This window comes from Mixophyes fleayi, chromosome 6 (genome assembly GCF_038048845.1).
Source record: "Mixophyes fleayi isolate aMixFle1 chromosome 6, aMixFle1.hap1, whole genome shotgun sequence".
Lineage (NCBI taxonomy): Eukaryota > Metazoa > Chordata > Amphibia > Anura > Limnodynastidae > Mixophyes > Mixophyes fleayi.
In genome coordinates this window covers 61,627,462-61,644,200 of record NC_134407.1, presented here as the reverse complement: position 1 = coordinate 61,644,200, position 16,739 = coordinate 61,627,462, and the positions used below count along the sequence as shown (strand labels likewise).

At 36.7% G+C, this 16,739-nt stretch overlaps 1 protein-coding gene across 1 annotated transcript in view; it reads right to left on the bottom strand.

The window, feature by feature from the left end:
* The window catches only part of COL13A1 (collagen type XIII alpha 1 chain), a 141,735-nt gene that overhangs the window by 68,446 nt on the left and 56,550 nt on the right, over positions 1 to 16,739 (bottom strand). Inside the window, exons 11-15 of the mRNA XM_075216711.1 lie at positions 14,113 to 14,139; positions 8,945 to 9,001; positions 3,830 to 3,928; positions 2,504 to 2,536; positions 1,382 to 1,408 (exon numbers count right to left, since the gene is read on the bottom strand). Of these exons, the coding sequence (XP_075072812.1) occupies positions 1,382 to 1,408; positions 2,504 to 2,536; positions 3,830 to 3,928; positions 8,945 to 9,001; positions 14,113 to 14,139 (243 nt within the window). The remainder of the gene's footprint in view (positions 1 to 1,381; positions 1,409 to 2,503; positions 2,537 to 3,829; positions 3,929 to 8,944; positions 9,002 to 14,112; positions 14,140 to 16,739) is intronic.

The following is a 16,739-nucleotide window of genomic DNA, read 5'->3' as shown; positions in this document are numbered from 1 at the left end:
TGCATAATCATACAAATCAGTAAATGTATGGCTGCAAAATCAAGAATATACTTCCATATATACACACACACATATATATATGGCATACTAGACTTAGCAAATATAAGTTCGATATTTTGGGAGAATGTGTGTGTCATTTGGTCTGTCTGACAACCCATATAAAGAACCCATATCAACTGGCCTGATGTCACAGGAATGTTTAGTGTCATTCCCATGATATGACAAATCAAGCAATTCACTATACAATGACATATTTATGCAAAACATGGGTGAAGCTTTAAAGTTTTAATGGCTGTTCCAGCCTGGATCAGAATATAAACCAGTGGAGGGACAAGGAATGCAAAGATGCCAAAGCACACCCATCGGCCTGGGCTTCTAAACATAAATATGGCATCATTGCATGGTCAGTACATAGCAATGCTATGGAGATTAGATGTTATCCTCCTATGCTCTGACGGTCTTTAATGAGCTAACAAGTCAGGGAAAAGCGGCTGCAGACTTTATATTGAGGATCCAATTCTCTGGCTTATATATAGAATTTGAGCTAAACTGTAACCCATGCGTGCTGGGCACCTACCGCCCTTACTTATCCCTAGGCACCTACCTCTCTTACTTATCCCTCGGCACCTACCTCTCTTACTTATCCCTCGGCACCTACCTCTCTTACTTATCCCTCGGCACCTACCTCTCTTACTTATCCATGGGCGCCTACCTCTCTTACTTATCCCTAGACACCTACCTCTCTTACTTATCCCTAGGCACCTACCTCTCTCACTTATCCCTAGGCACCTATCTCTCTTACTTATCCCTAGGCACCTACATTTCTTACTTATCCCTCGGCACCTACCTCTCTTACTTATCCCTAGGCACCTACCTCTCTTACTTATCCCTCTGCACCTACCTCTCTTACTTATCCCTCGGCACCTACCTCTCTTACTTATCCATGGGCACCTACCTCTCTTACTTATCCCTAGACACCTATCTCTCTTACTTATCCCTAGGCACCTACCTCTATTACTTATCCCTAGGCACCTACCATTCTTACTTATCCCTCGGCACCTACCTCTCTTACTTATCCCTAGGCACCTACCTTTCTTACTTATCCCTCGGCACCTACCTCTCTTACTTATCCATGGGCACCTACCTCTCTTACTTATCCATGGGCACCTACCTCTCTTACTTATCCCTCGGCACCTACCTCTCTTACTTATCCCTAGGCACCTACCTCTCTTACTTATCCCTCGACCCTCATCTATACAGGCAGGGAAATTATTATTATCGTTATTAGTAAAATTATAATGGAAAATACCCATGTCAAAGACCTATTTTTTTACTGAAAATAAAACCATTACAATTGCTGCAAACATAAACATTTCTGTACCTTTGGTCCAGGAGGTCCAGCCAAGCCCTGACAATGAAAAGAATCATTACAATAACAAACAGACACTATTGGTGGCTATTACAGTGTATAGATACAGTAAGCGCATTACACATGATTAACACTTTAGGCTTAGCTATATTTTATTATTTCTGAAGCTGGGTACACACTACATGCCGAGCGATTTTACATGCGATCGATGTTCCGATCGCTCGGTCCATGGACTGCATACACACTAGCCTTGTTTAGGACGATAAAGGGAAGAGCGGATGTCCCTTTAGCGACTTTTTACAGCCATGTTGTCGTGAGCAATGACTGTAATTTCGTACTCACTGTTGTGGATCGGTCGGAAGTTTATACACACTGACCCGACTTTTGAACGAGTGGTCGTATGTCGGCTGTTTGAGCCGATTATTGAACGAAAACAGTGTAGTGTGTACCCAGGTTGACCAACATGGAACAGATCATAAACTGCATAATTACAACTAGCAGATAGAACAAATAAGTAATTTGCAAAGGATTTAATTATGTTTTTCAAGAGACTCTGTGCAAATAGACTGATAGATGTTTTTTAAGAACCACTGCTAACGGGTAATACTACTGGCTTATAGATGTGATATATCTAATTCAATATTAAGTGATGTTCGTATCATTGTATTTTAAGAGCGGACAAAAGATAATAAGCTTCCACAAATAAAGAACGTGGGACAGTAGAGACACAGATTACAGCATGTTACTTCCTCATAAACATACGCGTGTTTTGTGCTTAGTGACAATTGTACATCCCATCAGCGGACAATCTTTTTCTGAAAGGACTTGCCAACCACTCTTTGGGTCTCTGCCCCTCCCTTCACCCTGTGATGACAACAGCTACACAAATAATCAATAGATATCGGTTCTACATGTGCTTTGGTGAACGCAGGACAACACACTGCATTTGGATATTGAGCCTAGCCATATACCCAGACGCAGAGCATGCTGGGAGAACACCAGAAGGTGGGCCGCCGCCGCTGGATTAAGCTTGCATTGCAGTCAATATTGTAACAAACAAAATCAATATACTGTGAAATGTATAGAGAATAAAGGTGTATTATAATGAAATACATAGATCAGACTTAGACTTACTTTTCCATCTTTACCAGGCTCACCTGCTTTTCCCTGGGACAGGAAGAAAAATAGCGTTATAAATACAGATAAACTCTGTGAGCCCTTCATTTTAAGCTAGCCTTGCTGCTATCTCCAGCATGGGAATAACACATGGATCGGGACATCAAAGTTGCTCAAGGTCTTTTTTTAGTCAGATTTTCTGCTGAGACCCGGATCATTACAAGTCACAGTGTTACTTCCTCTCCCTGGTATTTAGCAGAAGTCTGGAGGAAATAACATTGGTGTCACCCTCTGACACATGTGTTTGGATAGTGATAGCCTTGATAAAGACAGGACCAATGATAACACTGAACACTGAAAGACTTCTACCCTTTGTCTAGTCATTGGAACAGTTGAATTAAAAAAATAAAATGGAAAAATAATGATCACATCAGGTTACCTATAAGCCTCCAGTGGCCCTAGAAGCTAATCACAGATTAGTCACACAAGTCAGTCTGGAATTGTGGGTAATAGCATGAAGATGACCATCCTTTTTCTCTATATGGATTGTTTTAAAAATGTGTTGTGGAAAACTGATCATTAGATATGCTCTAAATTGTTTCAAAGTAGTTCTCCATTTGGTTTGTCTAACTGGTTCTAAAGTTCAAAAATATGTTATAAATTCTCAAACTTTACCCAAAAAGGTGTCAGCAAGGTTCGAGCAAGGTAAACAGGTCGAGCTAACAAATTTTAACAATAGAGTGAGCTTGTTTATGTGTAAAGTGTCACACTGTATAGAATGTATAGTTCTTTCCACGCACACCTCCAATTCGAACTCGAACACAGTTAAACTGTTACTTAAAAATACAAAAAAATATAGCCATGTTAGCTCACACAGGCATAAAACACAGCACAATATAGTTTAACATCTTTTAATTGTGAGCCGCAAACTTCATATGTGACAGCTTGGCAGTAATAAAACACATATGATAGTTGAAGCAAACATTGAGTTTTCATTGTTATTGTCTCATTTTCCCTCTCTCTCCTCCTTCTGTTTCCCATCTATTGATCTATTGTCTGATTGGTTTATCTTGTCCCCCACATCCTATTTTCCTCACTTCTTGGCCTATCAGGGACTGGTGTCTGCACACTTTTTTGTTTGTTTTTAATGTAACAAAACCTGAAACATAAACCTGTGAAATATATTTTTATTTCTAAAATTAAATTGAATAATAACATTAGAAAAGAGATGTAGTAGTTCCTAATCGTGATCTAAAAATGTGCAAGTAGCACAACTGTCTCTCCAAACAAAGGGATGCGGTTTTAACATTTCTAGGTGAGCGAAGGGAGACATTCAAAACTTACAGGTGGCCCAGTGACTCCAGGATCTCCCGGAGGTCCTGATGGTCCTGGTGGGCCAGGTAGCCCTGGAGGACCTTGGATACCCGCCTGCCCTTGTTCACCCTAATTTTGAAACACAAAAGAAAAAGAAGAACAAAACATAAGTTATGCGTTTTCAACCTTTTATCTATGTCACTGATGTAGCATGTGGTCGTTATTCAGCAAGAGGCTACAGACACAAACATAGGTATGACATACCCGGCAAGCTTTGTGTTCTGAGTTAGTATGCGTCAAACATCAAGGGGTTTCCTATAACTGTATCTGTAAATTGCTACTTTTATCATCTCATATTTTTATCTCCATCAAGACTTTTTTTTCTATGTCTGCCAATATGCAACTTTTTCTACCTTTGCAATAATAAAATTAGCAATTTAAAAGCAAATGATTCAGAGGGGCAGGCATTAACCCTTTCAATTCTGTAATTTTGATGTACAGAAAACTTTACAAGTGCTTATACAATAGATGGTCCCTAGACTTTATTAATATCATATATAATTTCTGAGCACATGATATTTTCATATGTAAACACAGGGATGGTTTCAGATAATGGAGTTAGTGGAATTATAGGCACACCATAAAAGCGATGCTTAGAATTCTTAAAGTGCCTTCTCTTTGCATCTCTTAAAATTGCATAATCCTCGGTGTCCTACTTTTTGATATGCGGCTCCTTTACAATGACACATGGCCCACAGCATCCATGCTGCTGGAACGATGATTTCTTAGAAGGACGACATTCCTTCTATAAATATTCTGCCCTGAAACTGAATGTGCCAGAGTGATGTGCGGCGTTTAGAGTCTGGATTATGAGTACTGCTGGTAGAACAATTCCTCAGTAGCACGTTCCTCATTAGATTATTACTGCTGTTTATAGGAAAACAGCTTAGTGTCACATGTGTAATCTAGACAATGTATATGTGTTTAGAAACATGATGTGGGCGCCTGCTTGCTGTCTTTCTTTTTCATAATATGATTTTTTTTTCTTTCATCATAGTGCCATTGAAATAGAAAATAGCCAAAGATCATAGTTTTGCTATATTGTATTAGAGGCTGAACTGTACTACATCAGGCTGTTTATTCAGATAATAATTTATCAGTAAGTCCCTGAACTAAGCCAAATCTTTAAATCAGTCCCACGATGGGGACATATACATAAAATACCCAGTTGACAGCTTTAGTGTATTCAACTTTTTTAATACCTGTGCACAGATAGCCTATCAGAACAAATATTGTTATGGAATATATACTAACTTGCCTACTCTCTCGGAATTTCCGTGATGCTCACAAATTTTGGGGAGTCCTCCCAGACTCCCGGAAAAATAAGCATCCTCCTGACCCATAGTTGAGGTGTGGCTTAATGACGTGATTTTGCGTCATTAAACCCTGCCTCCACTATGCAATGCCAATGATGAAATTAGGAAAGTATCACTCGTTATTAAATGCATCTGAAACTAGGTTTGTGGAATACTGTGTTATTATTGATTTCAAATTAAGTTTTGCACAAAGCATCTAAAAATGTATTGGGCCCTTAACCTTAACTTCAAGTCACTGTATATAAAAGAGCTCTTAATATTCACAAGTACATGTAAAAAGCTCAGGAACTTATCAGAATGAAAAATATATGAGAAAATCACAGAGGAAGATTTCTTTCCTGTGCACATCAGACTTGTTTAAGACAACGGGCCTATCTATATCTGAAATGATATATAACAGAAAACAATATCTGTTGCATCAGGGTATTGGAACCTTCACGTATATATTTGTGAATATGCCTCTTATTATATTGGAACTTGTGTTTTAGGTATAGATGTCCTTTATTTAGTGTAAATCAAGAGACTGGTCTATGTTTTTACAATATATTTTGATGTGGTGCAGTCAGAATATGCTGACTGCATGCCTATGCCTGTAAGGAGCACAGACACCTAGGGATCATTAATATTACTAACTGGTCCAAGGGATATATTTCTTATACGTTCAAAGGCAAAAGTAAATTGTAAATTCTATAGGTTAAGGACCAGTTGTAATTGAACAACTGCGTGCATCGTGCTTTGAGATGCAGATCTACTGCAGAGATTAATGAGAGTACTACTCAGGGAATGTTGTATTTTTAGAAACCCATTACTAACATGCTGCGGGAGATATTTTAAGTTAAGATTGATATACACCAATACATTTCCTAGGCTACAAAGTAATCTGCAGTGCCATCTGATTATAGACCTCACTGTCCTAGCACATGGTCTGATCCACAACAAAGGAGTTATGTATCAGTTTATGACTGTACTAATCCCTAGATATTGTCAGTCATTCAATGACCTCACTTCTGGAACATTATACAGCTCTCAGAAGAGAGAAGAAGTGTTCGTTCAAGAGAGCAGAAGGTATTTATGCAACTATTATCTGATAATCAGGTTCCTTCAAGTACTTGTACTATACTTTATGCACATTAATAACACGTTGGCTCAATGTATTTTCAGTTTCATATGCAAAAGTACCTGATGAAATAGATTTTATTTTTGTCAGCAAAATCATTATTGCACCCTTAAAGCTCACTGCCCCCCCCCCCCCCCACACACACTATAACAACATCAGTACAATCTTTGAACAAAGTATGATCTTATAACATGGACTCATGAATTGTACTGAACTATATTTGTGGCTACACAACCAATACCAGAATAGTAAAGTGTCCTACTCAAGTAGTGTTTTCATGGCTGGTGTGGTTTGGTGGCTAAGAATTAACATTTTATTTCCCATTATAATAACAGGACAGGCACCTATCAATCCCCCTTTTTCCTTTAATATACAGATGAAACCGTATATCAAAAACTAGCTATGTTGTTACACTACACAATGCCACATATGTTTCTAATGGACTGTGTTAAGCTTTCATGGAATAATGGCGTTGATCTATGCAGGTTAAGATAAATTATAAATAGATTACAGCAGGAGTTATGCTACGGGCACTTTATTATCATGCACATTATTTGTATCATTGTTTAATTAGAATTAATTAAACAACATAAACACAAACCAAATACAAAAATGCAAACTGCTAAAGTCTATAAGAAACCCTTTGGGAAGCAAGTCAGTGAATGAGCCAGAATGCCAAGCAAATAAAGGAGTATACCTGGAAGATGCGCTTTCTTACGATCGCTGGCTGAACCGCCCGCACTGTATTAATCATAGCAGGCAACAGCTGAAGGGGGACACCAGACCAGAAATTCCCAGTGCAAGGGTGAGAGGATACAGTGCAAGGAAGGCCAGCAAAGTGTGACAAGTCAGAAGATCGAACAAGGCAAGAGAGGAAAGAACAGAGAAAGGGTAATAGAATGTTTTACTGTGAAATAGCACAAATAGAAGGCTTTTGAAAAGAAAGAACAATGTTCCAAATAGAACATTTGAGTACTGCTCTTTAAGGTCCAGGCTTCTTTATAGGTAGCAGAAAATATATTTAATTGATTTTAATGAAGAGCAGAATTACCTTATGACAAATGCTCCGCACAAAATAAACTATTGTTTTGCGAGCTTTAAAGATGTCGCTACAAAGAAGCCCGTGTGACATTGTCTTAAGATGGAACACAGAAGCTTAAGTGACAACACTGTTGAATTCATATAAGATTAAGAGGTCAGTGGTCAATACAGCAATATTTTTAAAAAATTATCCCCACTATGACTTAAGCTTCTGTCCTAACAATTCATGTGTTAATTCAGTGTGGCATAATTCCCACTGGAGTTAATGTTGTACAATATTAACAATGATATAGATATAATATTATGCTTGTCTTGCTGATTTCAAAATCCCATTGCTGGAGATCATTTACGATGCATCCATAATTTGTAATACCAAGCCACAATCAGTAGGTGGCAGTGTTGCTATGGTTGTGTAAACCGGTGAGGTTGCTATCTAAAACTTTAAAATACAGTAAGAGAAAATCCACCAATAAACTAAAGGTGTCCATACCTACAATTCTACTGGTGGATTATGTAATCTTTCATAGTGTGTATTGAACCCCCCCCCCCCTCCCTCCAAAAAACCCCATGACTACTAATTAATATCCGATCTAGAGTTTTAAATTATCTATCAGGGCTTTGGATATTCAGGTCAGAGGATGGACACATCTGATTCAGTGCAGTCATCCTCCAGATGTACTGTCTCCTGCAGGATCTGGCCGTACGCCTGAGCTGGATCTTTGCAATTTGCAAAACATAACTGATTTCTATATGTTTCTGCTGCTTTCTGGTGGAAAGAAAGCTTATGTTCAAGGGAAGTTTGCCTATTGTCCAGTCTGCAGGAAAATCTAACCAGCCTGTATCAAGTGAACTTAGAAAGTACTGGTCTGAGATTTCACAGCCAATTTGACTCAGAGTCAACAGAACTTTATGACCTTTGATACTTTCTATTTAATTGTACTTTATATACTATATATACACAGTTATCCCCTTGGTGACTAAAATAAGCTAAATGCTATTTTATGTCATATCAGTGAAAATTAATCATTATAATAATGCTGAGAATTATAACAACCGTCACAATTTACAAACAACCCTGTTTTGAAGTTGTAGATTTAAACTAAAATGTTGCTAATGTTCCACTTTAACATTCAAATATCATTTACAGTTTTCCCCATTTCACTCACTGTTCTTCAACTAAAATAAACATTTAATGTTTATAGTATGATGTAACCATGATTATTCTTTTTTCAGACTGACGTTGTGTACAAGACTTCTGTGTTCCACCTAATGTTAAAGAGATGTACCTTAGATTTCCAAGTAAAAGAGGAATGGAAAAATACGACCTTTCTTCCAAGTGATTTAAATGGAAGTATAGTTTATAACTGTCTGTCATCCAATGTCAGGAAGCCTTATATTGCATTTTTTTCAAGAACACTCATTATATAAACTAGCTTATATTTCACCAGCAGATGCGCTGTACATATAAAGAGAAGGTGTCAATATCCCATCCGATTTGAAGCACCCAAAACTAGATTAAGCAGAATTTATAGATCAATGATGAAATGCAACATTAAGACCTTAGTCCTGACTTTGTGTGCAGACATTGTTTAGACACAGTTACCCACAAACCTTCAAAGTAAGAATCTGATTGGAGCGCAGTGCTGCAAAAGTGGTACTTAAATATTCCTATTGGACAGCAGAAACACAGGGACATATAATGTCAGGAGATTTAAAGTCTAGATCCTAGATTTACTTATGAAACTTTAACAACATTTTATTTATTCACTACTCAACTCCTAAGATTGCAAATGGAATCCATGTACGTCAAAGGAGAATTATTTTTTTTATTTAGTGCACATTTAAATACAACTGAAGAGTGCAATTTATTCAGTTTAAATTTAGCTTTGAACATAGCCAGTGTTTTACTCTGGATGCTCCACTTCTTTAGTATATCGCTGTCTGTGAAATATCTGGTCTCATGATCTTATTCAATCTCTTAATAAAAAACAGTATTCATTCTGAAAAAAACACATACTAACTAAAGTAATAAAAAAGCAGAACATCAGACCAAAACAGTATATAAAATAAAAACTAAGACGCTTTTATCATGAAATACAATGCAAAATTCAATTTCATTTGATACAGTTTGTTAACAATTGTATATTCATGAGAGTACTGCATTGAGATTGGGAAATAGAAATTACTATTTGAACATCAAGCAAGAACATTTAAAGCTGCAATACCACATTTTTTTTCCCCTTAGCAAGTTAAATACATTTTAAGCATGCATCTAAAAATGATGTGTAGGAGGACAGTTAAGAAAAATGACCTCGTCCTTTTCAAAATCTCTTTGGAGGGGAGATTAGTATGGCTGTCAGTAACACTCTCAGACTTTCAGCTGGAACAATGGAATTGCTTTCCATACATTCCATTCCTGCCCTTTCAATACTTCTCAGAGTTGTGCAATGTGTAGGAACCCTCTGTGGTCATGTGATGGCAGAAGAAGGAGAAGGAGGAGGGAGGATTTTACAGTGCACACGCAGACTGAGTTTAGAGGAGGGTTTTAAAGTCTCTCTGCTCATTACAACATGTGTCATGTGACTGTGGTTTTCATGGTAGTCACATGACACTGTGCAAACCATGCAGAACTATAGATTATTTAATAGCAACCTGAAGGTTTATTACCAAGCTGTTTCTTATAGCCTGACACAATTATTTATGTTAAAAAAACACACCTAATTTTGTTCATGGGATTGTTTCTTTAAGTAGAATGCATCTGTGTATAGTATGTTTTAATATAATACATAGCAGTAAGCTATGAATAAAGCAAATATATATCTAGAATTATTATAATATAAATGTAATCATATCAAGTGTTTAAGGTAGAATTGAACATTTTTAGAAAAAGTTGTGAATAAGTATCTTCAATGCAGACGATATTAAATTTGAGAATGTCATGTATATGCCAATCATGGCATGAGAGGGACAAGTGCTAAAACAGACTGCCTTACCCAATATGAGGCTTATCATTGCTCATCAGACTTCCCTATGCCAGGATTAGAAAACACATTGGTTTAAGCACTGATTTCAAGGGTTGCAGTGTAAATGATGTTCTCAGAAGTGACAGCTCCTGAATCAGAGCAACTTATTTCTATATAGCTCTATAAAGAAGCCTCCATAACATTTGATGTTTTTGGTGAAGAACTAGTTGCGATATTACGCCTATATTTCTAAAGTGCAATACCTCTACAACACTATCATTGATTTGGTTTTCATGCTGAAGATCTATTCCTTGTACAAATGCAGTCACAGAACAAGAGCTGCAATGCAAATGGACTCATTTTTATGCTTGGTCAGGAGATGTCAGTAAGCGGGATTTACTGTAATACTTTGTATGTACACTTATATATGATGTAACTCTCTAACGTGTGCATGTACATTTGGTTAATAGTTGAATACACACATAACTGACACTGGAAAGCCTTCACTTTGGTCCTTTTACATATGTGAATTGAATTGTGCTAATGGTCGAAAGAACAGTAAAATTGTTAAAATGAGGCCATGGTGATTTAAAGAGAGGGTGGTCTTCAGGGATAGGTAAAACTTAGACATGACCACCTAGGGCAATGGACAGGCCTATGGTCAACTTGTCAATGGGTAGACACACAGTACCAGCTGAGACATGCAGCTATCCCACTAAGCAGTACACTAAGCAGTAGTACTTGGATGCCAGTGAATAATTCTGTGTACCCAGAAGCAGAAATTTTTCTGGTAAGATTACTTGGAAAAAAACTATATAGTGAAAATAATAAAATGATGGCTTGTGGCCTTGAAAAATAACATTATTACTTGTCCTGTGCAGAAAAGCTACAGTTTTAGTCTGTATGAATGAAGACATCATTGGAGTCTTTGCATCCAAGACTAGTCCAAGCGAATCATACTGTCCTGTACTGCTGCAGTAATGTATTATTACAAAATGATCAGCGATGTTGAGTGCTGAGATTTTATTTAATCTGAAGCAATATATTTCTATAGCGGATACTTTGTCTCTGTCTTATGTCCAGGTATTCTCAGTGTATCTACAGATGGCCGTGGACAGATCTGTTCATTCTCTTGCTCTCTAATCCTATTTTATGTTTATCCCTCTTTTTCACCTTCAGGGTTCAGCTGCAGGCAGCAGCCCAGCTCTGTAATAAAACCCAGCACACTGCTTAAGTAAGGATTTCTTTGGTCTTTCTTCATCAGCATAACAATCCAGTGATGCTGTTTTTGCTAAATAAACACAGCTGACCCTCCTATAAGCACTGTCAGTATATCACCGCATGTCACCAGCAGAACAGGATGGGATCGGCTGATTGGCCTCTCACACCTGGGCCTACAGGCAATACGGAACTCCACCAAGGCTAACTGACATACTGTGACTTGGCTGCCGAGGCTACAATGTGTGGCCTGTGATCTGTTCAATTGACATTTTATGTTCTTAACAAGGCAGCTATCTGCTGGTGTGCTGAAGGGGCGTGTAAATATATTATTAAAACAGATATAAGTATTGGTGCATATAAGATGTACAGTGGACATAATATATATATCTATTTATCTTTTGCCCACCTGATTTCCCAAACTCTCCAAATCAAATTACTGATGGTCTACCACAGTGTTGGCTAACCTGTGACACTCCAGGTGATGTGAAACTACAAGTCACAGCATACCCTTCCAGCAATAAGCTACTATATATTGGCAAAGCATGCTGGGACTTGTAGTTTCACAACACCTGGAGTGTCACAGGTTAGCCAACACTGGTCTACCACATTAAGACTGTAATGATTGTTCCTTATACAATGATTCCAAACTTTATTTTATAAATTTTGAAAAATAACCCTTACCCTTACCTGAATTACACAGGTCCTTCCTCTAGGATCTCTATCTACGCAATGCTGGGATCCATGATTACATGATTATCAGCCCTGGGACTTTGCAAAATGTTAAATATAAAGATGGACTTTTGTTTTATATAAAATTTCAAGTATGTAATGTAAGATTTTCCTGACTCCTGTTGCAAGAGAAAGTCTGTTACAGAGGTGCCAACTGTCTACCAAGCTGCAAACACATAGGATATATGATCCCCGCCAATTTTAAAGATGTGGAGAAAGGGTGGTTTAAGCATCTACCTTGGGTAGACATCTACTGTGCTGTGGGGTCTTATTAACATCATGAAATAAGCATGTGTCCACTTGAATTTGTGTTTTAAGAAGAAAGTGTTAATTCTTTTTGATGAACTTTTATTTCCTGTTCTGAATCCTAAAATGACAGGAGACATAAACTACCAGCCTCACTTTTAAGCTGTATAGTTCCTTTTATTTGAATAGAATGTCACTGATATTAACAAAATAATGACAGTGAAGAGTGCAGTCAACACAAAACAATTATATCATTACGTTAAATTATCTAATCAGAAAATCTTGATTTACGATGACAGAACCACTTTAAGAGCTCAGTGTAAAGGAAAATTGCTTCATTCCACACTAGTGTAAAATATCTAATATGAAATAACTGATAAATGTACAAACATAAGTTAAATTAATTTTTATTTAATGGTTTCTAAAAATGCTGCCAAGAGTCTTTAAATATTATATTTTCAACATGTTTTATTTAATTTCATGTTACCTTCTGTCAAGCAAAAAATTAAGTTACTATATACTCTGTAGATTATACAGTACAGTATATGAGCCTGAGTACTGATAACTTGGTCACTATTACTTCGCACATGGTAGTGGCAGGTGAATAATTTTTCAGGCCATAAAACAGATCATGGTTGGCAGCCAGACCTTTATACTAAGATTCTGAGAGGCTCGTTACTTTCAACTGATAATACTTCTCTTCCTGCTCCACCCTACAATTCCTAATGAAATGACTGGCATGTCATTTGTAAAGAAGCCAGAAAGATGGTAGTTACAACACTGCTTATTTACTTGGTAACAACTTCTTGCTACTTTAAACATGATATGTTGCTTCAGGCACATGCCCATTATTATATTGTTATAGCAACGCGTTTCGCAGATCCTTTACTTATCGTTAATAAGATTTATGATTGGGGGCATGATGTGTGCGCTTTTATTTTTACAGCATGGTCATTAACATGTCCTATTAGTTACATTCCAGCTTGTTGTCTGGTAGAATAATCTGCTAAGTAAATCAAGAGCCAGAATTTTTAATCAAGTTTTTGGAAGGGAAAACCAGTACTTAGAAAAATAAACTGCAAGACCATATGCTGAACATCTTGTGTGAATCCTTCCTTTATCAGTAACTGCTCTGCATGATGCATCCTTACTGAGTTAAAATAAAGGATTGTCATATTATGTGTAACAGAGATTGTCAATGTTAGGCAGGTTGTAAGTTTCATGTACTGTAGGTTTTCCCAGGGATTTGGTTATTCATTTACTGGTTTAGTTTCCAAATGATGCCCATATAGAATTATATATATAACTACAACATTGTGAAATGCAACACTATTTTGTTTATATCCAATGAGGATTACCCTGCAAAATAATCTGCAGACAAATGCAAAGTAACATTACATACATTAGTGCATCTCCACCCTCCAATCTTTCATTAAAACACATCCAAACTCAAATTCATTAGTCATGTTAAATCTGTTTTTCCCCCCCGTGGATGGACTGTAATGAGATATAGACTATGATTATACGGAAAAATAAACACTTCAATTAAGTGCTGTTCGAGCGTGCAGCCATTATAATGCGTAGGGCACAGTATATAAGTAAATAACAGGCAATGTTTACCCTGTGAGAGTAATCCGCGCAGAGACCCTGAAATGAAAAAAAAAAGAAAATATAGGGAAATTCTGTTAACGTCACTGAAACAACAAGTTTGTTATAGTATCAAATGTTTATAGCTAATATTGATATAGTTTAATACATATTAGTGCATATGTTCAAAAAATTATACCTATGGGTGGAAAGAGTACAAGCAAAAATTGAATATTGCAAACATATATTTTAACTGTAATGATTTCACCATGAAGTAGATCCATGTATTAAGAAAGTAATTATAGAAATCCGTCATCCCAGGCATAGCTTGCACATGAAATCATACATTCAATTGCAAGCAAAACTTTTCTTGAAGCTAAAACAATAAAACCGCACTGTGACAATGCAAAAATGTAATTTTACAGAACTTCACCATATTCACAGATAACCTTCTTAAAGGATTAGTTAACATCCTGGTTTATTCATCACAAATCTTCTCTTGTGCACAGCAACCAATCAAATACTTGATTTCATTAATCTATCTGGCATTAGATAGATTAGAACCAATATCTGATTAATGCTATGAGTTACAGCGTATTTGTGTCATCTTATTTTACTATCTTCTTGAATAAACAATTTTGGGATATTCATTAAAAAAAACTGTGGTGTTGCTCAGAGCTAATCAGCGATTATTTTATACTACAGTTTTGCAAACGTCTGGTTGCTATGGGTAGCAATATGGTTTTCCCTGTGCAATAGTTTTGATAGATATGCTTAGTTGTGCTAAAGAAAGAAAATATAATTTGCATGGCTCTTCTTGCTGAGTAAAACGAAATTAATGATGATGGCACTATTCATCCCAGCAGTTGTCACTCACCGCAGCAGGTGTACTATAACCAGCACAGCTAGCTGCAGGTTAAATTACAATTTAACATCCCAACCTCTCTGTATGTAGCTTGGATAATACAGTTCAAGCCACTGACAGAAGCCAGGAGCAAAAATAATCACCAGATCACAAGGGGCAATGGTAAATATTACTATTTTACTATGTACTGCCCACAGAATGTACATGGAACAGTAATTGTTTCAAGTAGAACCCCTCTTAAGCAACCCCAACACATTGCAATTTCTTAAAAATCATTTAATAGTTTAAATTGTAAAGTACACTGATTATTTTTTAGATCTAATCAGAAATTAATAGGATTGCTTGTAAAAAAATTAGATTTCTAAGATTTTCTTGTCTACCTTCGCATTAAAAAAATTGTACAATTACAGCACACAAAGCAATTCAATTGTATTAACACAAAAATATTTCTAACTCATCCTATCTGAATTCAATGCAATCTGATTGCATATTCACCAATCACTAAAGATTACTGTACAATTCAATCAAAATCAATTCAAATGCAATACTAAATTGTAATGTTTGAGCATTTCAGTATGTTGGTAGCAGATTAACATTCAGTATATTGTATCAGGCTTGGTGGGAGTAGGTCCAATGATCCAATGACCAGAGAAGTAACATCTGACTGTTGAGTTAGGATCAGTCCAGTAACTTCACTTTAAGAACTTATCTGTGACCTGAACTGTATCCTTCATTAAGTTTTAAGTAACAGTATTTCAGAGACACTAACTTGCTCAGTGTCTATGTATGACTTGTATTCTGTATGATTGTTATACAAACTGTCCAGCACTGCAGAATTTTGTGGCTGCTTACAATGATGATGCATTGCTATTAATAGTATATTGATGATATGGCAGTGATTTTCTGTGGAAGCAGAGCTTGTTCTGACCTTTAAGAAATGGTAACACAGCTCTCAAAATCCTCTACAGCCCTTTAAAAAAATATAATTTTTAGGTATATTTCAAGTTTAAAGGATAATTTGGTGGACAATATTCTGCCTGTCTTAAAAAAGATCACATCAGCAGGAGCAAGAAGGCTACAGAATAATGTGATTGGATCCTCTTTGCTCCTGCCAACCTGGGGGTAAATGTATTAACATGCGGGTTCTTTAACATCCGCGAGTTCAGTGTTTTCGGCGATTAAATTTAAAGCGGCGCTGCATTGTAAAGGGAAGTTTCCCTTTACAATGCAGCGCCGCTTTAAATTTAATCGCCGAAGACGCTGAACTCGCGGGTGTTGAAGAACCCACATATTAATACATTTACCCCCTGGTCTTTATTTCAGACAGGCAGTGTTATGTGCTGCCAGTGGGAGAAGATCAAAGCTGCAGCGGACATGTGCAAGTGGAATTTGCCACATAAGAGCAAAAAAGGAGAAGAAGAACTGGTATAACCGAGTGCACTAAATCTTCATTATTTGTCACCTTGCAAAAGTTGTTGGTGCTCCTATAGAATATTAAAACTTAACCTTTATTTGTTATAACTAAAATAAATAATAAATAAAAACAGCAAAATATAAGTGAATAAATGTGAAAAACCGTCAAACGTGAAATAAAACTGTGAGAATAAAAAAATCTGTGTGTGGTTCCTTATTATCCAATATTAGATTACTCGTAGCACTTGTGGTGAATCAATCTGAATAAGTTGATATCAGTTACAATTAAGGAGTCAAAAGTAATATTTTCATGTTAAAGCTCCGCTCAGAATAAAAGGTTAAACCATATACGGTTGTGGGATAATCAGTTGATTCTCAGGAT